Source organism: Cygnus olor, chromosome 11 (genome assembly GCF_009769625.2).
Source record: "Cygnus olor isolate bCygOlo1 chromosome 11, bCygOlo1.pri.v2, whole genome shotgun sequence".
NCBI lineage: Eukaryota > Metazoa > Chordata > Aves > Anseriformes > Anatidae > Cygnus > Cygnus olor.
The window spans coordinates 1,696,062-1,722,938 of NC_049179.1; the positions used below are offsets into that span (position 1 = coordinate 1,696,062).

Here is a 26,877-nt window from a genome sequence, read left to right on the forward strand (position 1 = left end):
CAGCATTGAGTAAAAAGATGATTCTGACTTATTCCACAAAACGCTCCACTGGGAATCATAGAGGTAAATTTATAGAAAAGGCAGCTGAGTCAGGATTTGCCATAGCAGAAACTGAGACAATTTATAATTTGGTGATTCAAAGCAGTAACAGGGACATATACTTTATTCATACTTCTGAGTTAGTCTCATCTTTTAATAACATCAGCACCTTTTTCTATAGGACTTTGGTCATTATTTCTGTTTCCTATAATTGCTTAATGTACTTCTTAAAAACATTTGGATCTTCATAAATTAAGTTTAAGTTGCTCAAAGCTACAGTAATAAATAGAAGCATCACAAAGCAGAGAAGCCACCCTTCAGTATGTACATTAGTTATGAAGAGTTGCTAGACCACCTGGGAATATAAAGGAAACAGTATAAGCAAAAATATACAGGACAGCCATTAAGACCTTTGTAATGTCTGTGCAGGACTGTATCTTACAAAAGGTCGTCTACAACTTTGGCAATCCCAATGTCAGAATAAAATGCTTGAACTTTTCTTCCTTTCTGTTGGAAATCAATAATAGATTTAAACATGCTAGGCAAAGAATTAGTATCATTTCTGACAGCTGCACCTCCATTTAAATGCCAAATCTATTTTCTTGATATTTAAAGACTTCAAACATGATTAAACTTTGTTTACTTTTCTGTTTTGCTATCCCGTTACAATTCTAATCACCATTAAGCATGTGCATCTCTATCACTGGCAGCTGATATACTGAGCTGAGAGGTAAAATTACAAAATTCTCTTTTCAGTTGCAATGGCCCCTGATCTATTACAAAAAACAAACTTCCATCTCTAAGCAACTGATCTCTTAGCAACAAGAAGCACCTGCATAAAAGATGCCACAGAGAGTGATCACCAGAAAACCTATCCAGATCTTTAAAAGAAGCACACCAGTAAGAAAGATAGCACTCTTCACCAGTAAAATCAAGAGGAGAACACAGGTAATTTTTTAATTCATATGCTACATTTTTTCTTCAGATAGTATGACTGGGACATAACGGAAATGTTCTTTTATTATTTTTTTTTTTTTTTTGTGGAAGAATTTTGCTTTCTGGAGCTGATTTGATTTGAGTGACTGTAATTAACTTTGTGTAAATGATATGTTGTCAGTATCTAAATAGATATTTTTGATTAGAAGATCTGTAGGTCTTAAACCAAATTCCTGACATTAAGATACACCAAACTGTTATATATTTTGTGATTATTTTAAAAAGTTTCGTTAAAAAATGGCACAATGTTCTTGCAGAATAATTATCCTTAGAAAGTGTTCACTTCATTCAATCTTTCAAAGTGTTTATGTTATGTCAAGAAATGCTAAAACTTTTTAGGTTATTTAGATACAAGCATCACTGATTTAAAAAAAAAAAAAAAAAAGGAAAGAAAGAAAAAACTTTCCATTGTTTCTGTGGTCTCTGATTTCAATCTACTCTGAAGTGTCATGACCAAGTTAAGATACAATACAAACCAACATATGTTATGTCCAACATAACAAATGTTGGATAAATCAAGCATTGTTATCGCAGCAGGGGAAAAACTGAATTATTAGTGAGGTTATATAAAGGTCATCAAGTGGAACAAGTCAGGAAACGACCCAGAAAATTGGTTTGTTCTATCATGACTTGATGTATCTCAGTAAGTGCTTGCTGTGAAGAAGTGTAATCTTCTTTAAGCTGGTACATCTTAGTTAATTATTTCTTGCAAAGGAAGTCATTTGAAAGGAAAACGGGTTGAGAATATTCATGCATTCTTGTTTTTTCAAAAACCTAAATTTTCCTCAGGGTTAATTGACATACTTTAATGGAATACTTGGTATTTATAGCCAGAAAAAGTCAAAAATTGTGGAGTTAATTTTCTTACAGAGTGGTCCCTTCTACGCCAACTTTTTGCTTATGTTGGTCAAAGTGTTTGCTAGGAATAGAGGTACCACAGCAAAGACGCAATTATGGCAGAGAGAGCTGTCTTCCCTCTCCCAAATCACATCCAATACCTCCCACGTGGCAGTAATAGCAACCTGATAATAGTTATATACATAAAAGTCTTCATATAGGTCTGCTTTCCCATAGTCATAAAACATCTGATGTGTTAGCACATTAGAGAAAAATCGTAACATGTAATGCATGTTAGAGAAAAAGTTGTCTACCTACAACTCATTTTCCAGTTAGTTTTGAGTGCAATTAGAGCTTATAGTGTTCTTATGAAACTTTTGAGGTAGAGGCAGTAAAATAGAGCCTTACCAATACTGCAGAAGTTTGTTTATCTCCACAGTTCTTCTTGATGGCATAGGTGCACTGCCATACTTATTCTCCCTCAGGGGATATATGTTTCAGATGAAACCCTTTTACTGTCTATTGCAGATAGTACATTTCATGGACATTATGTCGGTTCCTAAGCAACAGTGAGACCCTTTATGAAAGGTACTAAAACTGGCAAGTTATTTTTCCAAATCATATGTCAGACTGCAATTAAAACCTCAGAGGAGGACATCGTCCAAGATCTAATTTCAGATCATTATTCTTCTAAAAGAAAAATCACAATTCAAATAATTACAGATTGTTCGGAAAGCAGAAACCCTCATTGTACAGTCATTTGGGCAGCACAGAGTGTACCTTGCTTCACATATCCATGTTGTATAAATAGCTACAAGAAAATAGTATGCATACTGCCAGAAAGAGGGAGAAAGATAACTCCCGACTTTTAAATTACACAGGACAGGTTATCACTCCAAATATTGCCCACCACAAAGCAATCATAGCTTTAAAACTGGCTAGTTATTTTGAATTCTTAACACAATAGTGGAAAGTGATTTTTCAGGGTGTGAGCATTCATCCTCTGAAGATCAATTCAGACATCCAAAGTAACTAGCAGTTTCTAGAAGGATGCATTTGATTCAAGATTTTCAGATTATTAGGACATTCCCTGGCTTGCCCCAAAGGTAATATCCAAACTAATTTGACAGTATATCATAAAGACTTTATTTGGAAAGCTCACTAAGCTCTGTGATCGATAGCAATTCAAAGAGCTCAGATAGCTACTTCAGCAATAACTTATCAACTTGGTCAGTACTTAGTTATATAACAGCAACATCAGATCTCCAGCATTAAAAACTACTAAAAGGATCCAGTAACTTCTTTAGAATGTTTAAAAGCCAGGACTTACAGCTCTGTTGTACCAGAAGTGTCATTTACATAAATCACAAGGAGAAGAGCAGCCTATAGGATACTATTTGACAATCACTTTGCAGAAATCACAATACCAAGCTCAATACAGTGGCTTCAAACAGCTCCTCCACGACACCTAAATGTCAGTGACACCATTTGATATGTGACAAATTCTGATTTAACACAAAGATAGTAAGCTCACAAAATGAAGGCATACAACTACAATATTAAGGCTCATAAAAGAGGCATTGTCTTTCATGTAGTTATCCAAACACATAGTAATATTCAAATAAAAGTCCTACATTCACAGAAGTTATTTCTAACTTACTTCTTTCCCTATCAATGTGTGTTCAATCTGCATTTACCAATTAAGTCCCAGACATGCTAGTACTAGTAAGTATTCAGAAAAGTAACTGATCAAACAGACCCAAAATAACAGGAATGTCAGTATTTACAATAGTACTTCAATTACAACCTTCTCTGCACTTCACAAACTTACAGTACACTGAGTAGGAGGGGTGACAAGAAATGGAGTTCTGTGCTCACTGAGGAAGGTAAGAAAAGCCAAGCATCATTTATGGTTGTATTTATGGTGGCCTCCACTAACATAACCAACATACAGTAACATTTTAGAAGGGATATTGAAGGCAGCTGACAGAACTTTAAAATATCAGAGAAATATGCTCTAGGAATTTAGATTCTATTCAGCTGTGAAACAAGGCAACATTGTCATAAGAAGGCTCACCGAGATTAAGAAAACCACAATTCCAAATAGTAGCAGAGGCATCAAATGTAATGATCTTTCTCATCTCTTGGTACATGGGTATTTTCTTTCAACACCACTAGATCATGGACACATTCTGCATTCCTGTTTCTCTCACCCTCAGACACATTAGGCTCCCTTACTAGTCAAGAGCCCCTTTAGATAGCTAGGATGATTGTCATTAAATTTCCACTTCCAAGCTTCTGCTGAAAGTGTAACCTCTTCCTCCTTCTCTAACCTTAACAACAGATTAATTCAGTAGTGCCATTTAGATTAGGTTATGTAGTAATCAAGTGGCACAGGATTAGTCTACAAGACTGCAATAATCATTCAACATTGCTAGAATACATTTCCATAGCAATTAGATGTGACAGACCCCTACGACTGCACAAATTCTAGCCTGCTGATTCAAACTCTAGAAATGGCTGAAAAAGGTAACTATAGGCTATGTATTCATTTCTTGATGTGCACATTTTGCTATAATTATCTTTCTCTTGTAGTTCAAAAGGATTGAATAAAAAGTAGGAGACATACCTAAACGAGCCAGAGTGCTTTCAAAAGCACATCTAACTTTAAAAGATCTGCTCTACACATTCTAATCGGAAATGAAGTCAACTGTAATAGGACAGATGACATCTGGAATATCTCTTATGCAGAGGATTACTGAAGCACAGATTCAAAGCAAGTGAAAAACGAATAAGAAAAAATATTATAATTGAAGGCAAAGAATGTCAGGACGAGTGACAGCATCAGACGTCCAATGAATTGTGATGAAAATCTGTCAGTGACATCCCCACTGCATCTGGAGAGAATTACAGAATTAGGAAAGTGCAGAATATCAGGGAGCAATTTCTAGTGTGGCACTAAATAAACATATGCAATCAGATGCTTACAGAATAATTTTACAACTCAGCTTACAAGGAACAGTAAGCACTCTCAAGTTTAAAAACATCTTTTAATGTGTTCTCAACTTTAAAGTCCGTGGCCTTTCAAGAGAACAAGACAATCCCTGTACCAAGGTTTGTGTATGTCATATATGTTACACATCTGGTGATAGTTACCTACTTCAGACTAATTCTTCAAAAGTAACACAGCCATGGAACAAAAAGGTGGATTATTTTTAGTGGTTCTTACAATGGTTTCCCTGCAAATGCAACTAATTTTACAATAGTTCCACAAATGACTTTTTATTCAACAGCTAGGATAGTAATTTACTATTTTGCAGTAAAACCCACAATTTGAAGGCAGTGTTAAAATAGTTACATGAACTCCTTCATCATGAGCTCTAGTAAAGAAATCTGATATGCTCTTAGGGACAGCTCCCATTAAAAGTGCTCATTTTAAGTGCTATCATCCCAATACTGCAAGATAGTCATGCTTAAAACCAATGAATCCAACTCTTCTATTTGTTAAAAGGTACTATGTTCCTTTTAAGCTATGCCAGCACTGGAAAACACTGTGGTCCAATGGAAGCAGATCTGTTTTTTTTTTTTTAAAAAAAAAAAAAAAAGCAAGAAGGAAAAGGTAATTGGTAGTGATGATCCACTCCCTACATTAATACATTTCAAGAGGGTTCATTTCAGAATAGATCTAAATTGTTTTTGTCATTTGAATGGCCATTAAATTTGGTGTGTGTGAGTGAAACACAGCTTTTGAGTACAAGAGCTGATTTATTTTCATCCGAAATGACATCCAAAAAGTTTGCATGCTCTGAGATATAAACACAGGTATGGCAAATGGGAATGATCTGTAGTTTTGCTATCAAAGCAAACCCCTGAAAAAGCTGAAACGCCAATGGAGACATACCTTGAGCCACCATCCTCCTGACTATCACACATTCAGGGAGCATCCACAGGAAAAAAAAAAACAAGACAGACGCCACTCAGCTAGCTAGACATTAGCCTTCTAGTTGTGAAATGCACTACAAAAGCTAAATATGTACTTACACGTAGAAGGCTGAAGGTTTACAGTCTGTATGAAATTGTCAATCTTAACTGAGTGAAAACCAACTAGAATCAGCGTCTAGTAAAAGAGAGGAAGGCTACAATGTTTTATGTGGAAAAATGAGTACTTCCTGGAACTGTATAATAACTAATAGTTATTTTTGTGTGAAATCAGTCTATTTAAAATTTCATTTTTCCAAACTGCTTAATTAAACCTAGGTCAGCTGATTCGGATGCTATTATTTGGGCACTAATATTTAGAGATTTATAACAAGCAGCAGATTTTTCCCCATGCCCCTCCTGACAAATGAAATACTGCTGAGGAAAAAATTCCAGGAATCGGGAATGGATCTTTGAGAATTTTCAGGTTGTCTTATTAGCTCCTGCTCAAAATTATCAGTAAATTTCAGCTATTTGGATATATAACATTCTATATTTTGTAAACTATATACATAGTCGGCACTTCTGTTGACACAGCTATTAAGTACAAAGCTCTAGCTGAAAGGACTGGGTTCAACACAGTTGTCACTTGGCTATATGGACTTCTTCTTTATTGTGGGACCCTGTCATCATTCATCATAACACCTTTTGCAAGAAAGCATTTAACAGAACCTAGAACTTTCTCACAGTACTTCAGTCAGGTCTCAAAGATATGTGATCTACAGGGCCCTCTGCTGGCAGATGCTTTCCCAGCTGTTAAGATCTACAGTTACGTGTGATCAAGAGGCCTGTGCATATCCATTTATTCTACAAAAACACTTCCTTATAAGCCTCTTTCCACCTACTTTTTTAATTTAAAAACCTTCCCCACCCGCACCCCACCGTATAAGTAACAATCAGAACCAACAAATCACTCTTATCACACACACGCTTCAACCAGCTGCAAGGAAAACAACTTGTAGAAGATTTCAAGATGAAATAAGCAAGAATAGTGAATGCTTCTTCCATGCACCACAGCTTTGTTCCATTTCTAAACATCTTCAGTCTATTCAGTAACTATTTACTATCAAAAAGTTTACTTGCTGATTTTTTTTTATTTTATTATTGAGTGATTTTCTTTTTTTTTATTATTGAGTGAAAATTCTTTAAAAAATAAAATGGGTACAAGCAGGATGAGTAGTTCAGCTGAACTGAACTTATATTTTCAAGGTGATTTTTTCATGGCTCAGATGGCTTTTCCAACAACAACAATTTATTAGAAATGCCAAACCTGTCTGCTTGGATCATATTTATTAAAATAGGGAACTTTTCAAAACAAGAAATGTCTGTTGTTTGTTTTAAGAGCTATAGGAGCCACATTTATTAAAAAAGCAACTGTTTCAGATAGGTTCCAGAGCATAAGAAGTAAAAATAATATTCCCTAAGTGTAGTCATTTCTATATACTGTAAGCTCGTATGGTGCAAGGGATTGAATCTAATAAAAATATTTACATATACATACAGGCACATTGTGGCAATGTACTCAAGGCAATTTAAAGCTAGCATTTTCATATTTATCTTTACAGAAACATTACCATTAGTGTGTAACAGTATGTTAATTTCACTAATAAACACCGTTATGTGATAAAAAAGTTTCTGATTACAAAATCATTTTTCAAAACACGCAAAATGGTACAACAGCTGAACATGTACAAGAGCATCCATGTACATATCATAGCACATTGTGTTTCAGTCATTTTGGATCACAAAAATACCAGAGCGCTTTCATAGCAATGGTCCAAAACACTGGAGCATTACAAACACTTGCAGGATTTTGAGCCACTGCTTGCTCCCTTCCCCGTGGTTTTGTCTGTAGCCTATACATTTTCTATTGTGACTGAAAACACCAATTTCTCACTGTCTAGAAAGCATCTATTGCATTCTTGACATAGTTTAATACAGTTACAGCACTGAGAGTTACTACAATTAAACTGTACTTTCTTCTGCGAGACCAAATCACAAGATAAAAGAGAAAACATTTGCTGAAAGTAAGCTGCAACAAAAAGTGTACTATTAAGTAACTGCTTCCTTCAGTTTTGAAAAAATGCTGCAGGGAGGAAAAAAGAAAATCGGTTCCTACTTATCTTCAGCGCAGAATTAAGGCCATGTTTTATTACTTTACTGCTGAGCAGATGCAAGCAGTATCTTTCTGTGGTTAAGTGGGTTTTCTCACTCACGTAACATCTTCCTTCTCAGGTACAATCACTTTTCATATTTTACGAATTTTTAATTTTTGAATTTACAAAAACATGCAAAACAACTTCAGAGGAATCCTTCTGATCCCCCTATGCACAACAGACCTTTCTCTTTGCTTGTTTTTTCTGTCCTGTTTCAAGTCCTGGTTACTACCTGAAGTACCAGACAATTCATGATCATGTTTGTTATAGCAGACACTAATTTTTTCAAAGTGTTCATCAGCAGAAGCACCACAAAGAAATGCAATACTTCTTCTATTACACTCAAAGGTCGACTATAAAAATGTACACTGCGTCAAACAAAATCCTGAGGTACACTGTATCTGCAAAACTAATGTAGGTATTCTGGAAATTCAAGGACTAACACTAAAGGCATGCAGGAAGGAAAAAGGCTAAGTAACAGAGATAAAAGCTTACAAGTGAACTCATTCAATGCTTCCACATGTGCTGAGAGTTTAATTTCTTGTGTTTTGGTTAGAAATTTGCAAGGAGTAACCTCAGCATTGGCCAGCCAAGCCAATATCAGAGATAAGAGGTCTGTTAGCCAAAGCATCTAAAACTATGCTTCAATATCAAGGTCAGAAAAGCTTACTTATTTCCAAGCCAAAAGAGTGTCTGCCGCACGTCTGTTTCAACTTGTGATGTAGCTTGTCCTGGCAAGCAGTCCCAGCAGTCAGTCTCATTATAAAATAAAGCTACCTCAAGAAGTAATTTGCTCATTTACAGGACCTCCAGAGGGTTGAGAGGTACCAACTAAAGTTGTATGTATCTTAAAGCTTTGTAAACCTCTGCCTCTTTCCCCATTCTCTCTTTCTCTAAAGCAAAGCAGAATCTCTTGGAAAAGATGGTATTGGAAACTCTGAATCCAATGCGCTACATCACCAGCCTAGTACCAGATGTGATGCCAGTGGCCACAGTGCCCATACTCATTCTTATGTGCTTTCTGTTTCTAATATGGAATCATGAAGAAACATCATCAATACCAGGTAAACTAACTCTGCGATATCACTTAAAAGCTGTCAAAGTATTTTTTTTTTTTGTGTGTGTGTCTCAAATTTAAATGAGAGGGGAATATTGAATAATAGTTGAATGCATCAAAAATTATTATTAATCATTATTAATTATTAATTAATTGTTATTAATACATGTTTTTTAAATAACTGATAAAATAAATCAGGCTCCATTTAACCTCAGCACTTCCATAATAAACCTGGCTTAGCTATATAAATATATGACATTCAGTTTTCCTTTTATTGTGTATATGCTAGAAAGATATAATACTATTTTATGAAGTCTAGATTTTCATATATTCATGTGCATTATAAACTTCTACATTTTATATGTTGTAAGCTTAAAGCTTCCTGAATTGTCTTTAGTAGAGGCAAACAGTATCAATTCGGAAATTATTTAGATTTTAGTAAATTATTAATCTTCCTCACCATGTTTGCCACTGGAGACCCTCCAAAACAGAGCAACATCAGAGAAAAAATATTTGCCAAATTTCCTTCCACGTGCTAAAATTCTCCAGAAGTTAGAGAACAGGCAAAACTATGCACAAAAGGTAATGCTTTCTATTTGAATTCTTGATGAGATTGACAAGAAGATACAAATAAATTAATTTGCTTTAAGATTACAGGTATTTAAATAATCTGGGTTCTTGTGATTTCTATTAGTAAACAGTGAAGTCATATGCAACTTGTAAATCTTTTAAACAGTATAAAATACAAAAGTTTTTATAAACGCTTGTTTCATTTTATGGAATCCGATTTATGTTTTCACAGACTTTGTAAGGGCAAGTTAAGCTTTCAATGAAGAAGGAAAACCTCCTTTTAAAAATAATGCAATGACTATGCAAATTCTCTCCTGTTCTCTCCACTTTCTCCTTTTTCTTGTAAGAGGGACATTTGATGATGAGTTATGGCAAAAGGTTTTAGTTGAGAGCTTTGATTAAATGCGTATTAATCCAGTCTACTGCAACATGCTGTTTTCCTAAATTCACAGCACTAAAATACTTTTTCCTTTAAATATCTATTTTCTCACTCTGGTATTAATGACTAAGAGAAATGTAACTAGATTACATTAAGAGAGATTAATGATATTTAATTACATCAAAAGGTAACTTTTGATGGTGTTACTATGACACTTTATCACAAATTTATCCAAGATCACTCGAAGGTTTTGTTAAAAGCACAAATGAATAAAAAATATTTAGCCACTGTTCCTCCAAATGTAAACAATCTCAAAGCAGCAGTTTGAAGTTGTATAAAATAATGAATGTCATTTATTGTATCCATATTGAACGAATTGTAGGCTTTCATGGATAATAAATGAGGTTTCAATGATGTAGATGCAAGTTTCTGTAAGACAGAATTTCGTAATGGGATTTTATGTGGTGCCCAGTGCAGACATTGATGTAACGTAAAAAAAAATGTCCTTTCCAAAAGAGTGATATATTCTTGCCAGAGAGCACTGACGACAAAACTTGTCTTTTTTTTTCTTAGGGCCAGGATACTGTATGGGAATTGGCCCCCTCATTTCACATGGGAGATTTCTCTGGATGGGAGTAGGTAATGCCTGCAACTACTACAATAAGACATACGGAGAATTTGTGAGAGTTTGGATCAGCGGTGAAGAAACATTTATAATCAGCAAGTAAATCTTTATTTTCTATCTTTAATAATATGAAGAGCTTTTTCATATTTTTACAACCTTTTTTGCTACTTTTTCAAAAGTAGAATTCAAGTTATTATTTTGCAAAATTATCCTAACATAACAGTATTAATTCCTAGCGTTCACAAATCCTTTTTTAATCTTTTGTTTCTTTAAAGACTCTACTATTGAGGTCTCTACTAAAGACAACTACTGAATAGAATATCTCATTTTCTTAGTTGAAACAAAGATCAAGAATTATGGCTCAATCCTAAAAAAATGTTTACAGTTTCTTCTTATTCCATTTAACACTAGTGTTACATAGTGCATCAAGTATCCTGACTGGCTGACTGCAGTGCAGGATTAAATCAAATTTTAGTTCCTGTGTTCTGATTCTCCTTAAAATGAGAGTAATGTTTGAAGATTATGGCTCCAGTTCAGCAGGGTAATTAAGCAAATGCAGCATTACAGGATCATGAGTAATTCCACTCCAGTTACTGGGGTTACTCAGAGAGTTCAATTACACACAGTACTAAACATAATACTAAAATGCAGTCTATCATTTTATTAGTTCCAGTGGCCAATTGCTTGCATTGGATCTTCTGGATGATCATGAGAAAAAAAAAAAAAAGTAGTAAAGGTTTTACCATGCAAAATGGGTAATAAATCACAATATTTGTATTAGCAATATCAATCAATGCATATCCACCTCTCATTATGTAAAAGTTTATGAAAGATAATGCAGTAAGGAGGACTATTACAGGATTTTCCATTTGAGCAAGTCTGCTTCATCTCTATCTTTACCTATGTAAAAAGAGGTAATCATGACAGGAAAACTATTTATATTCCTACCCTACGTAGATATTGTAAATATTAATTCATGTAACATTGTATATAATGTTTTGATCGTATAACATGCTGTGAACTCTTACTGCTGTCTTTCACTTTATGTATTACCAGTTCTTCAGAAACAAATCAGTAGTGCTGGTAAGAAGCAAAGCGATAAACTTTATCATACAATAGCATCAGACTTTACGGTCTATACATCACTTTTCTTCAGTTTTACTGAAGATATTTAAAATGTTTTACTTAAAATCATAGATATCATATGGAGAACTAGTATTTAACTTTTTTAAAAAACAAAAACAAAATAACAAAAAACAGAATATATTTTTCAGAGTGCTTCATAGATTCACTCCAAAACTGAACGTACGCTGACTTCTGAAAAAGTATACTGTTTCCACTGTTGTCTGAATTTTTACCATCAAATCTAATTATATTGAGATGTTGTAGTCTTGGTTACAAGAAATGTTGTCTTTTGGAGGACTTTAGTAAATAGTTTTATAAAGAAAATCTGCTTATAGAAAGTCATATGTCAAAACCTATCCTTAAAATATTATTCTATGTCTCTTGAGTAGATGCATGAAATGGAATGAGCAAAAGGAGCTTCCTGCACCTTTCTATTTCTGGGCATAACTATCTTAATTCAACACCATCTTTTCATGTTCATGAAACATAGATGATGTTCCTTGATGCATAAAAAACATTTAGGGAAACTAGCAAAGAGAGCAACTGTTGGGACGTGTAGGAAAGAGTATGCTCAGTTCTTTGGAGGGGCTGGAGCTGCATGCACGCTGCATAATCCACGTTTGTTTGCTTGTACAACATATCTTATATTTACCTCTGCTCATGTAAAATGATGGTGAAAACCTAGCACTGATGAAGTTGTGAAGAAATAATTCCCATTTACTTTACTCAATTGAAAAAAAATAAAATAAGTAATTAGCCCATGTAAGAAATCTGCAATTTGGTCCACAAAGAATATACGACTGTATAGAAAATAGCTTATTGTTTCATTTCAATCTGTGCTCTGATTTTCCTTCTTTTTTGTTAGCTTTCACTTAATCAGGTTTTCATCACACTAGCATTTCTAAAATGCTAGCTCCCTCTAAAGGAAATATCTTAAAGCAATAAAGCTGATCACAACCTGTTCACCAGAATATGTGTAAATAAATCTTGTAAACTGTAAAAAGTATATATATACTGGATTTCATTATATTTCTATATAGGAATACTCATCCCACACATTTGATTTTATAAAATTTCTTTTTCAGTTTAATAGATTTATGTATGAGTAATTATCCTTGATAAAATTATGATGCTGCATAACCAAAAGTTCCAAGTATATTAATACTTTGTAGGTGTGTTTAGGAACGACCAAAGAGCTACCAAAGTATAGGTGAAATTTAACACACATCATAATGAAGTTGTCAACTGTCTGGTTATTTTTAAGTCATCAAAGGAAAACTCTGAAGTCTTCCATTTAAAAAAATAAAATAAATACATTAAAATAAGCAGAATTTGTCTTCACTCCTTAACATACTTGAATTAATTATATTTCCTAAAATCTGCCAAGTTACTGCCTTCAAGTTATGAAAAATAATTTTTCTTACATAATGAAGTAAGAGATGTCATATTTGGGGTGGATGTGTTGAACTGTTTACAGAAAATCCCAGTGTATGAATTATATGGAATGATGATTGGAGGGAGGGAGGCAGGGATGGATAGACAGGCAGACAGAGATATACATCTCTTCCCAAAATATTTGCCAAGGATTGTGCAAATTGGTAGGATACAATGATTAATACTTCTGAAAACATAAGAAATCAACTGCAATGAGTGCTATCATAGATTAGAAATGTACATGGATGTCAAACACATTGTCTTCAGTTCTACCACTTCATTCTTTACGATATGTACCTTAGCCCTCATAGTTTTGCTCAAAATACAATCAGAAATTTTTGTAGGGCAGTGTTTTCCTGCCTCTGGTATAAACTTGAGAGTCTGAGGAATACTCCTGTAGTGATTTTAAAAAGCACACACCAACTGTCAGTAGGATTGTATTATATAGTATGTCAGATTTTTAAAGGAAACAAAGATCAAATATCAAAATAATAAATCAATTTATATCATTGATCTAATGTTAGAAAAAAAATATACAAGAATGTATGTAACTCATTATTTTACCCCGTCTTCTGAAACATCTGACATTGGTCATTGCCTGAGAGTATGTGTGTGTGTCCCTATATGTATATACACTATTCAGATTAAAATCATTTGGTCATCATTTGTATTTTAATTGAAAAATAGGTTTAAGTCCAGACAGAATACATTATTGCTCTAGTACAAATTCTGAAGCCATTTTATCATCAAGTTTTTTTAATTATGTAATAGGCGCAACATTTAGTGTCAAGCATAGTACCTCCTGCTAAACTGAGGATGGAAAGCAGCACTTCAGAGAATGTCAGAAAAATGTTTTGTGTATAATCTATGAAACTGTATTTTAGCTAGATTTTTTCTCCCCCCATTTCCTTCCCAGATCTTCAAGTGTATTCCATGTAATGAAACATTGGAACTATGTTTCTCGATTTGGGAGCAAGCTTGGATTACAGTGCATTGGCATGTATGAAAATGGGATCATATTTAATAACAACCCAGCACATTGGAAAGAAATTAGACCCTTTTTCACCAAAGGTAAATAAATCAGTGTGCATTAACACACTGCCTCACTCTATCACACAGTATTTTTTTCTGAAATGTTGTTTGTCCTTTGCATAATTAAATTAGAAAAATTAGTTCTCTCTTTACGTCTCAATATATTTTCTTGCACATGTTCCTTCACACTTATTCTGCTTGGTATGGTATTTGAAACAGTCTTCACATAGTTTTACAAATGCTTAATCTCTTCTGCTTAAAAAAAAAATGCCCACAAACCATACTTAAAATTATTTTTAAATTTCAAGACCAACATTCACATTAACTCAACTGGCATTTCTATAAATGTATTTGGAAGTTCCTACCCCAGCTTTAACTGGGTTCAGACTTTTCTCGTTCTAATTAAAAAAAATAAAAATGTGTGTATAGTTTCAAAATTGATTTAGAAGATCTGCACAGCAGAACTATTTACTAATACATTTAATATGCTAGGAATCAATGTAGAAACAGAGAAAAATCTTTTTCTCTTGTAGTAATGAGAAAAAGGTTGTTGTAATTAGTATCATTAGCTTGAAATCAAATAAGAAAATACATAAAGTCAAATTTTACTGTTTTAAGAGTCTGTAAATTTTGGACTCACCTTCTTTCCACATACAAAATTTTCAGTGTTTGTATATCATTAGAATTAGTTATTTCCAATGATCTTACAGCCTTCCTAACAAAACTACCACACTTTGTTGCCTTCTTGTTCTGCAAGCTTTACAGTTAAGAAAAGAAATCATCTGTTAAGTCTTCCTTACCATTTTGTTGATATCTGTACTTCTGTATGACACTTAGGCCTTTCCTAATTGGTCTTGCTGTTGAAAAGTACCAGCAACTTTTTACTGGTTAAAGATAACAGGAAAGAAATCATTTTATTTCTATTTATTCCTAGAACCACCAGTTCTCTGTATTTACAACACAGACAACCTCTTTTCTTAATTACAAATGTACATCTACTCTCAACATATATTTGATAAAATAATGTCCTTTAGGCAATTACAGAAGTTGTTATATGGAAAAGTAATTTACATAGAATAAATTTAAATAGAATACCTAGGGCAAGATTTCCAAAGTCACTCAAAATTATCTGAGTTCATTCCAGATAGAGCCTATCATAAAAATTACACAGCAACAGAACTGACCACTGCTTTTGCTTGCTTTTAATTTCTTAAAATGGAAAAAATGCATCATGACACTATTTCCCAACGTCCATAGGTGGACAGACTAAGATTGGCTAACACATCTAGACTACTACTAGATTAAGCTTCAGGATGTCTGCAGCGACGCTATAGGCTGTGGGGAGCTTATTGGAAAGCTCTCATGCTGTTTAAGAGCACCCAGGAATTGTTTCCAAAAATTCCTGTCCTCCTCCCTGTGAATCCCCAGTCTAACTTCCCTGCTCACCACCCTTGCAAGCAAGGCAGGACATCCACAGTGCCTATATTGCAGATGAGGATATGGAGGATATATACCTCCAACACTGAAAGATAGCACAGATGAAGCCAAATACATTTCACTAACATTGTGTGAACCTATCATAAAACATGTGCCTAAAAGACAGAGTGACTGGATGCAAGGGAAGTTTGGGCCTTGGGTTCATTGCCATTCTAACTCAAAACACTTACGTTTTTTTCTCAAAACCATTTTGTTCCAGTCACTTAAGTTATAAAGATTTTTATTGATGTTATTATTGCCAATAAGTTATTAATAAGGTATGAAAGCTAATCTTTTTATCCTTTTGCACATATCTATTTACAGCCCTGTCTGGTCCTGGTCTCGTGCGTATGATAGCCATTTGTGTTGAATCAACAATTGATCACCTGGATAAACTAGAAGAAGTGACCACTGAAGTAGGAAACATCAATGTGTTGAATCTTATGAGACGGATCATGCTTGACACATCTAACAAACTCTTTCTAGGGATCCCTTTGGATGGTACTAACAGCCATATTTTTATACCTTATGATGAACCTTAAGTGCATAAACAAGAAAAACTCATTTATATCACTCAAATATTGTTTCAGAAAATGGAACAAGAACATACTGTTATATTACTAAATAATTAACTGAAATTGATTGATAAGTGATTCTAGTTATGAGAATTTCATGAGATCAAATACATATATTTAACTTGTCACAATCAAGCAAATAGCATGTAAAAACATTTTTATGTACTAGGCTGCTACAGCCTCAACATTACATACATGTAAGAAACAGAAATCTTTCCACCAAACTAAATGATTGCATTGAAAAGTTCACCTGACAGCTTGTCAGGTGAACTTTGATGACTTCTTCACCTTCAAAACCATTTGACAGAAATAATATCCTGATGTACAAATTATCCCATATCAATACAGTGCAATAGAGTTCTCTCCTGTGGAAAACTGGCTCTGGTTGATACACGATCTCCTTTTAGCTAGCTACCAAGAGTTTCTACAAAGAAATGTATCTTGTCTGCAGTGTGCCACAACTGTTTCCTAATGTTATCTACTACATATTAAAAACAAAATGGTTATCAAATTCCTGTCAACTTAGTGGGAGTAGGGAGTGGGGCCTCATTATTAATTTTCCTGAAACATTTGTGCTATTTGACTATTGAAGTTTAGATTTTATACAGCTGTTTGTTAACATCTATTTTCAGAAAGTGCCATTGTACTTAAGATTCAGAACTACTTTGATGCTTGGCAAGCACTTTTATTAAAGCCTGACATCTTTTTTAAGATTTCTTGGCTGTGCAAGAAATATGAAGAGGCAGTGTAAGTATCCACAGTTTTTACAAATCTTTTGCATAAGATTCTTTTTTTCTAGGAAGATCTTTCCTTACATTTTTCTCTTCCTTTTAGAGAATAAAATGCGAAAATTTCAAAGGTGACTGGCTGAAGTCCACTATCTGCAGACCCAAGATAGCAATAGAATGAGATCTGTCAGTGATGCTACAAGTGGCTGAACTCAGGGGACCATTTAAGGCCCATGTCTATTCAGTCCATATTCACTCACCAAAACATTAGTTAATGTCATATCAGATATGAAACTGAGTTGAAATCATTGGTTCAGTTCAAAGAGGAAAGAAAAAGCCATCTTATGGGGAGAAATTACTTTAACTATCTGTTTAAGGACAGTCAAATATTATGCCACAGATTGTCAGTTCCTGGACGTACGAAATCACGTCTACATTCATGGAATTATCCCAAAAGAGAGTTAACCACTCAGTATAATTCTACTTATTGGTGTCCATAATGTGCATTTTTGAGTAAACAACCGATTTTTTTTTTTTTGAGCTAAAACGTGGTGTTTTGCATGACAATCCATTTCAAGATTATTTTTTCCTTTAAATAAGAATAAATAGTTTTTGCCGTCTTCCTGTTTGTAAAAGCACATGATCCCTCTTCTATTTTAATGCTCTCATTTTCTGTCTTCTGCCAAAAGAAGACCAGCTATAAAAAAACTGGCAATGAGTTTGTTCATTTTGGATTTGGAGTCCATTTAAGGAGAGAAAAATACTTTTTATCAATCACATGTAATAATTTGTTTTGATAATGATATATAGTATAAAGGCTTTAAGGGAAAGATGGAGGTTCATAACTGACAGCTCTCTTACAAACTAGATACATACAAGTGTTATTACGGCAGTGATTAGTGCCTTATTTTCTGATTCTAATAATAGCTAAATGCAGTGGCCCAATTATTACTAGAAAGTCCTTGTGGGCAAATATTAGTGTCTCAAAAACAATCTCATTAAAATAGCCATATTAATAAATCTATACTGAAAAAAAAAATGAAGATAAAGACCTCTGAATTTAAAGCAATGAGGAGGAAAACCACAGGTTATCACCACTTCTGATAAAGTTGGGTTGCTCTTTCTAACACACAAAAATCTTATATATGAGAACCTTACCAGGTTTGAATTTTAGGTTTATTTCCCCTATAAAACCAGCCTTTTAAAAAGAACATTGCCTTCAAATCTGTAGCTAATTGAAAATGCCAAATAAGATAATAAATACCACTGAACTTCACTATTTTTCCAACATAGAGATACATACTGTTGACACAGTATGTCTGATTACAGCTTTACAAAACAATGAGATCAACTCTACCATCAAGATAGTACAATTTTTCTTGCGTTTTTTTTGAACAATTATTCCTCTTGCTAAGTTCATTTTATTCACTGATAAAATACAGTGTAAAATAGAAGGGAATAAAAATCTTTGGAAATATTAATAAATCTTTAAAAACTCTATTCACTGTAAGATAGACAGGTTTCATTCCTTTCAGTTCTATAAGAAGAGAATAAGATTTCAGGCCAAACAAAGAAGAAATTATTTTTATAAGAAATAAGAAGAAAATAAATCTTCCCGTAGTATTGCTGCTTTTGTATAGAACCATATAACCATTCGTAAGAATACTAAATTTCTGCCTTTCTTAGGCTTTTTCATTAGTATAATCTTCATGTTTCTAAACATATCCTATTTATCTATATCTAATCATATACTAAAAGGCTGTAGATATTTATCAATGTATTGGATTTTATCCACTTTCAGCAAGGATTTGAAAGGAGCAATGGAAATCTTAATAGAACAGAAGCGACAAAAGCTTTCCACCGTTGAAAAGTTAGATGAGCACATGGATTTTGCATCCCAGCTGATTTTTGCACAGGTATTGACAATGTACCAAATTATTGCTAACTTTTATTTTTCTTCTGCCGGTCTCCTTTCACTAACAATACAGACTTTACAACTCAGACTTCATGTAACTATCAAAGTCTTATCATCATGAACAGATACAAATTAGTTGGTTTGGGAGAATCCCCCAGGTGCTTGTCTGATTTTGTTTTTCATGGCTTAAACAACATCCTCAAAGCTCTTGATTCTATCCCTGAACGTTCTTCAGTCTTTCCCTAACTCTCAAATTTTATCTTGATATATTACCTTTTGTATGCAAAAGCTTCAAAAGCTGTGTAAATCCTATCTTGCATAATCTCTGACAGCTCACAGATTCCATGGGGAAAGGTAATAAGTCAACAAGAATCTGAGATAAGAACAAACCCATGCTTTTCTGGAAGATCATACACATCCCCTAAAACACGGATTTCCCGTTTTTTCTCTGAAATAAAAAAATTAAAAAAAATAAAAATAAAATCAAAAAAAAAGCTTTTTAGCATATGAGACTGTCAGGATCTTGAATTTTGTTTAAGCAGATGTTCTAGGTCCATCCAATCCTACTGCTATAAGATCTTTGTTGGCATCAGAGTTCTGCAATCAACATTTTCCCCAACATTTCAAATTTTTCCAGAACAGAGGAGATCTGACTGCTGAGAATGTGAACCAGTGTGTGCTGGAGATGATGATTGCTGCTCCTGATACTCTGTCTGTGACTCTCTTCTTTATGCTAATATTGATTGCGGAGCACCCCACAGTGGAAGAGAAGATGATGAGAGAAATTGAAACTGTTATGGGTAAGCAGGACCTGCAAAGTCACTGATGTAGGAATATAATTTTGTTTGGGCAGTGATCTAATTTCCATTACTCAAAGTCTAAAAATTCTAAGGATTATTTTCTAACACAAGTATTTGTTGTAAAGTATATGAACTATCACTGTATGTAAACAATTTTATTCAAGGTCAAGTGAAAGATTAAATATTTTTAAGACAAATTCAAACAGGATTTATCAGAATTGACAAGCTATTAGAAAAAAATGCACTTATTCACCCCTCAACAAGAGCAGTGCAAATCATCACTCACCTCATAAACTCCAGTGAAATTATTTTCTATTTCCCTTGCAGTAGCAAGTGGAGACACTCATTTCAAATACTTCTAATCATCAACATTTCTCTACACATGTATAGAATTAACTAAGTTTGACTATGACTGCAGAAAGAAAACATTAAAGAGAATTAATTTTTTTTATCATTCTGCTGTCATCCATTTTGATTTCAAACTGTATTAAGTATAATATTTAAGTAGTAATGATGAGCCACTCAAAAGACAATCAAAATATTCCAAATCTATATTCATCCCTTTCTCTAGCTTTCATTCAAAGTCTCAATCCTACTGAACTTTATAGAAACTAATTTCAACCACTCCTATTCAACATTTACTTCGAACAGTTAAACAGTGGCAAGTGTATAACAAATCTTTGCTCTTTTTCTAAGGTATTTTTAATTCAAGTTTTAAATACAAAGCAAGAGCTGTGATGTTATCTCAAAACTTTTTTTTAAAATGTTTTGGCATCTTTCTGCCTCTTGAGCTAGGAGACAGCATTTCCCTTTGTCTTCTTCATGGCCATTTTTCTGACTGACTGAAACACTGGAACTGAAATAAATCGAGCAAACAGTGAGCTTTGGTATCAGTTTACTGACTAACAAAAAATTTGAATCCTATAAGCCATAAAAATAGCAAAATCTTCCACTAGTATATAACTCAAAGGGTTTTTCTCACAACTATAGTTGGCTTCTCAGTGGCACCTAGATAGAACATAATGCAAGAGGTTAGCCTCTGATCTGTCACTAAAGAAAACCTCCATAAAATCGTTACGTGCCAGAGTTTATCAATCTTGAACTCTGCTAAAATAAACGGTCGTTTACCCTTACAAATGAGTGTTTTCTTCATCAAGTATTGTGTAGTTTGAAGAGACAAGCACTAACTTACTAAGTTACAAGTCTTCAACATTTAATTTCCTACAGTAACATCTGACCTTTAGTGTACTGTTGCTTTGATGAAAAAATATTTCTGATTTTACAAATATTATTTGAGCAAACATACAGTTGATTCCAGATTACATTAATTCTTTTTACCAAGTAATGCTTCTATCATTGAGTAACAGACAGAAGTTTTTTTTTGGTTGTTTTTTTTTTTTCAAGTTCAGATTTCAAAACATTCCAGAAACCACCAAGATACATTCTACTCTTTGTATTTGAAAATTATTACTTTATAAACCAATGAAAGGTAACACAACAGTGGAAAAGTACTAAGATGTCACAAATTCATCAACTAGCTACAAAACATCTACAATTCTATATCTTTTGTCTATAAAATAGCTAAGATTGCAGTTCCTTGAATTTAAACCAGCAGCGATGTCTGGAGAGCATTATCTACATTTGTGGAACTTTAAAGAATTAATTAGAGGCCTCAAGTTTTAATTTAATTCTGATTCAGAACAAAAGGTATTTTCAGTAACCAATACAAAGGAATTACTGTTTGGTATTTGGAAATCAGAACCCATAGAAACATAAGATAGAACCACTAGAAATGCAAATGTGGACAAGGCAAGCATTGAGAAATTTTCAGAAGAAAACTTAGCAGCAAGGTGTTTGGCTGATTATTTTTCAGCCATCACTAGGAAAGAGACTAAAAATTTCTGGAAGGATTACAAATCTTACAGGGAGACATGCACGTAAAGCATATTAATGGCCAGATTTACGTAACGCATATCGATGTGAAGCACATCAATGTGTAGGCTTAAGAGTGATCTAAAAGTGGGTGATTCTGAAGAGCTGGCATAGCAGAACATTATTGCTATTTTCCTTAAGAGCAATAAATCATATTTTACTGTGTTTTTAAGAGTTGAGTACTCCACTATTCACCCTCACAATTTCTTTCTGAAAGCTTTGATTTTGGGAAGGCAGTAGTATGTTGTTGACTTTTCCTTAAGCAAATGACTAACTGGGGTAGCAAAGGTCCCTTTTATGTGGGAAACCTACCATTGCAGTGGTCAAGCTTTAGGTCTTGAGCTGCTTGTGGCTTGAAAGTTCAAGGCTCCCACTGGAACTACATTGCGGCACTGATACTGCTGCTAAAAACCAACTAGGAGGATGTTATTCATGGTAATTGAAATAATTAATTTCATTCTAGGACCTACCTGTATGTCCATTGACACCCAACAACACAATGAAAATGTAAGGTCTCTACAAAATTATCATCTCCCAACCATAAACTATTCCCAGATTCCACTTGCTGTCAGTTTTCATGGGAAAAAAGAAAAAAAAAGTTTTCTTGTTGCTCTCAGATATGCGAAGATATTGCTATTTGGCTCACAAAGTCAGAGAAGCGCTTTCAGAGTTTTGTCACTGATAAGAAAGCAAGATGAAGATTTGGTGTATTAAGAAGAAAATAAGGGGAGGATATCATATTAATAAATCAGGGCTTATGCTGACATACCATATTTCCCAAATATGTAAGAATGCATAAAACTACTTAGATGATGTTGGATCCTTCCTACCATTTCAGGAGTAGAGAATCTTCCAAAATATTTTGGCATTTGTATGGTGAACTTATTAAATTCATAACCAATTTTTGCACCATCTGTTTTATTCCTGAAGGTGACAGAGATGTACAGAGTGATGACATACCAAACCTGAAAATTGTGGAGAATTTTATTTATGAGAGCATGAGATACCAGCCTGTTGTGGACTTGATCATGAGAAAAGCTTTACAAGATGATGTGATTGATGGCTATCCTGTGAAAAAGGGGACAAACATTATTCTCAACATTGGACGTATGCATAAGCTTGAATTCTTCCCAAAGCCAAATGAGTTTTCTCTTGAAAATTTTGAGAAGAATGTAAGTTTGCCATCTTATTTCTTACAGGAGATTGGGTATTTTTATTGACAATGTATATTCCTCTTATTTCAATCAAGACCTTTGTGACCATAAGTCCATTTTCTCTTTGTCTAAGTCCATAAGCTAGCGATACATCCTGCTTATTACTGTTATTATTATTAGAGCTAGGTGGGCATTTCCCTATCAAAAGTACCTTTTAATTCAGAAATAATGATGTTATTGAAAACAAAAAGTTTCTCAGACGTCTTAATCTTGATTAAAAAATTCTGCTGAAGTACGTCCAAGGCGCGCACACAGTTATCTCCCCTGATACTGGCCAAAATAAAGAGGCTTTGGGGAGCTACAGCCATGACACAAGTATGCAGAGCTGAGGTAGTGTAAGGAATCAAGGAAACCCTGGAGAAGCTCTGGAGAAACTCAGCACAGCATTTAAGTTTTAGTCTTACTCCCAAAAGAATTAGAATTTTCTTTAGCCTACATTAAGTCCTGTATCAACAGTGTTATGTGAACTTTTGTTTTCTTTTGTTTTCTACATGTAAACCCCTACTACTGGGAAACATCCTTCAGATTATTTGTTTTCATTAAGAACTTTGCTCTTCTGATTACTGATGAAACAAATCGTTTCCCAAAAATGTATTCGTTCAGCAATAATCACATGGAGAAATTAAAAACATATTGAAAGAAAATAGACCAATTCTATGGCAAGCTTGATCCCTTGTTTTTGACTGTTAACCAGTGCAGATGGAAATAAAAGATATTACTGTCCAAGAAACAGGGCACAAAATATTAAATATTAATTCTTAGTTAGCACTCCTGTGAAGCAATTAGCTAGATCTCTGGAACAAATAGCCATGCAAGAATGAAAGGCATACTCAGTTTAGCCCTGTGAAAGGAATCTCAACTGCAGAACATTAGCCTATTATCACAGGTGGACAGGCTTTCATTGTATACAAACTTTATATTGTCTAGTGGCCTGTCAAATATTGAGGTTGCATAGTGCTAAAGCTAAAGGGTTAATGATCACTGCAGCTGTCATAATTCTCATTTTGACTAACCGAAAAACAAATGGAAACAAGTTTTATTACCTGGCAAAACATTTTTTTCCTAAGATGTTAGAAGCTGCACCTATAAGCATCCACAGAGAATAATTTCAGTTTTAAAGGAATAAGTAGAAGATCCACTTCAATACTTCCAAAATGGGCACACAAAGAAATAATTAAGAAAATAAGGGCACAAAAGATATGTATGTTCAAGCTAGAACGTCTCCAAGCTTTACATTCTCCCTATCAAAAATCCAGGACTACTACATATGCCACATACACAACAAGAACTAAACACGCAGGAAAACGTTTCTAAACTGCTAGCTGATTACCCACAGCAAACTCTGCACACAGTATTAAAAACAACAGATCAGGGAAAAAGGCACTAGAAAATTCAAAAAGAGAATAAGTGATTAAGTTTATTGAAATAACTATTCACTATGAATAGATTTCACTTTGCCACCCATTGTCTTCATTCTAGATATTTCTATCAAAATGCATTTCTTACTTATTTTATAAGCACACTTTGCTTCTAAAAATATTTCCCCTTGACCAAATATTTAACCAAACATTTTCTAACTGACTTGATGCATTACGTTTGCCACATAATTATTCTAGCAAGTACAATTTTCACACAGTTCTCTAAGTGAATATCAACCAACACCATTATTTATAGGATGACATTGTTAGAATCTAAATATTTTTCCATTTTCACCAGCTGTGCATTTGCCATTGTGCTATGCTGCCAGCTGCTGCATTTGCTTTGTATTATAAACATTTCTATTTACCTATAATTCTTCGAAAAGTACAGCTGTTTATTTGAAATAATTTAAATAGTAAACATTTTTTAGTCTGAAAATGAGGAAAAAGGACACTTTTCTAGAAAATTTAATATAAAGCATCCTTTTCTATTCTTGGAATAAATAGGAAATCAGAACACAGCTAATGTGTTCTTTTTTTAAACTACACAAATGATGAAAAATAATTTATTTCCTTGGTGTCTTGGTATATCATAAGCAGTAATCTTCATGTTTTAGGGACTCTTTTTGGATAATTGATCTATTTAGTGTTGATAAAGACAGCAGAAACTGGCTGTGAATTCTTCAACAGTTGTGGGAATCCCACATTTTACATTTTATTTGATAGGACAGGAGACAATCATTTATAAAATGTTCTGTCTGTGTTAAATGCCAAATAAAAACATCAACAGTACATTTTTATGACAAACTGATTTGCAGAAACACTAGCTTTTTCATAATTGTAGTAGGTGTATAGTGCTGTGATTAATGTTAGTTAAGGCATCAGTCTTTAGCTTAGACTTTCATGAACATTGTAATGAACTTTTTCTGAAAAAGTTTTTAATGAACTTTAATGTACATTAGAGTGAAACTTTCACTACTTCAGAGCCTATGGTAAAATCCCTATAGTTCACAGGATGAACAGACTGAAATATATGGCAGAATTCAAATGCTTAAATTTTACATGTGCTACTACTTTAGTATTTGAATTGGCATACCTCCTGTATTTCTGTAGTCATTTCTGTATTTTGGCCTGACTTGAGAAGGAGGACTGTTCGGTGTAAAGGGCAACAGAAAAAGCAAGAATACATGAGGTAAAGACATAGCTTGGGTACAAGGAAAGAAGTAATTATTCCTAAGAGATTCTTTCACACATTTTTTTTCCCTCCAAAGAATATATTTCCTATAGATTTCCATAATCTTTTTAGCTACTTTTGTGAAGAAAAAAATGCCTTAAAGTTTATTCCTCGTGTTATTCTGTGCAGGTTCCTTCACGCTATTTTCAACCGTTCGGATTTGGCCCTCGGGGCTGTGTAGGAAAGTTTATTGCCATGGTAATGATGAAAGCAATTCTGGTGACTCTTCTGAGACGGTGCAGAGTACAGACAACGAAAGGAAGAGGACTTAACAACATCCAGAAAAACAATGACTTATCCATGCACCCAATAGAAAGGCAGCCTCTGCTGGAAATGGTTTTTACACCAAGAAGAAATACAAACAAGAAGCAGAGTGACTAAAAAGGATCAGCATTAAAGTTAGAGGGCATTCTCAGCCAGTCACTTTAAGAAATGCTCCTCGCTCCTAGGTAAAGATATAATGTAAAGCATTTTGATGCCCCTAAATCACTACAGCTCCAAGTGACCACCTGTTCCGCCCATACAAAAGAACTAAAGTTCTGGCCATAACTTCAATGTAATAAAATAAGACCAAATTTGCAAAATAGTCCTGTTGTCAGGTGACGCCACACTATACACAGGACTCCCGACTACTTTTTAAAACTGTCAAGTTCAGATGAAGTCACATCTCACTTTTCAAATGGTGCAAAGTCAGAGCTTTGGGGGTCAAAATCACATGCCTGATGCGTGCTAAATTCCAGGGCTCATTTCTGGGTTTGTTACCTTCTGTCTCCAAGTTGGACTTAGCAGTACTTACTTACTGTGAAAGTTCTAATCATCTGTTTTCAAACACATCTGAATAATACCAAATTTGACTTTAAGAATATGAAACAATTTAAAATGCATAAAGCTGTCACACTAACAAAAAATAGATGTACTAACATATCTGCAATAATGTCCTCTACAATATTTAGAATATATTTAAGTTCTGAAAAAAGTTTGTAAAAAGTCATTCAAAACATTTATTTACCGTGTTTTGCTGTTATATTAAGCAGATACCAAGGACTTAGTGTTAGATAGACTGATTGTAATTTTCAGAGAACCAAGAAATTTAACAGTTGAGAAAACTGTTCTATACTTTTAAAATCCAGTGTTCTGCTACAGATTATGTTTAAGAGGGTCTGTAAACATTTTAGGAATGACCAGCTTAGAATAAAGTAATTAATATGAAACATTACCATTAGTATCATACAGGGAAGGAGTGGGGCAATGCCCACAGCTCTATTTCTGACAAAACTTCCCATCTTGCTTCAGTTTGGGGAAGAAGTTCAAACTCTCCCTAAGCTGCTTAAGTAGTACCAAATACTGTTTCAATCTG

General features: G+C 34.0%; 1 protein-coding gene across 2 annotated transcripts; it reads left to right on the top strand.

Annotated features, from left to right (window-relative positions):
- Window positions 1–890: 890 nt before the first annotated feature.
- On the top strand, window positions 891–26,421 carry LOC121076164 (aromatase). Of its 2 annotated transcripts, XM_040570284.1 has the most exons (10): window positions 891–987; window positions 8,906–9,070; window positions 10,586–10,736; window positions 14,113–14,267; window positions 16,029–16,205; window positions 16,912–17,026; window positions 18,809–18,923; window positions 19,560–19,722; window positions 22,585–22,826; window positions 25,650–26,421. In XM_040570284.1, the coding sequence occupies exons 2-10, from the start codon at window positions 8,929–8,931 to the stop codon at window positions 25,899–25,901; spliced, it is 1,512 nt and encodes a 503-aa protein (XP_040426218.1). In that variant the 5' UTR covers window positions 891–987; window positions 8,906–8,928; the 3' UTR covers window positions 25,902–26,421. The 2 variants fall into 2 exon arrangements, with proteins under 2 accessions (XP_040426218.1, XP_040426217.1); XM_040570283.1 differs by lacking the exon at window positions 891–987 and having other exon boundaries at window positions 8,500–9,070.
- Window positions 26,422–26,877: the final 456 nt, after the last annotated feature.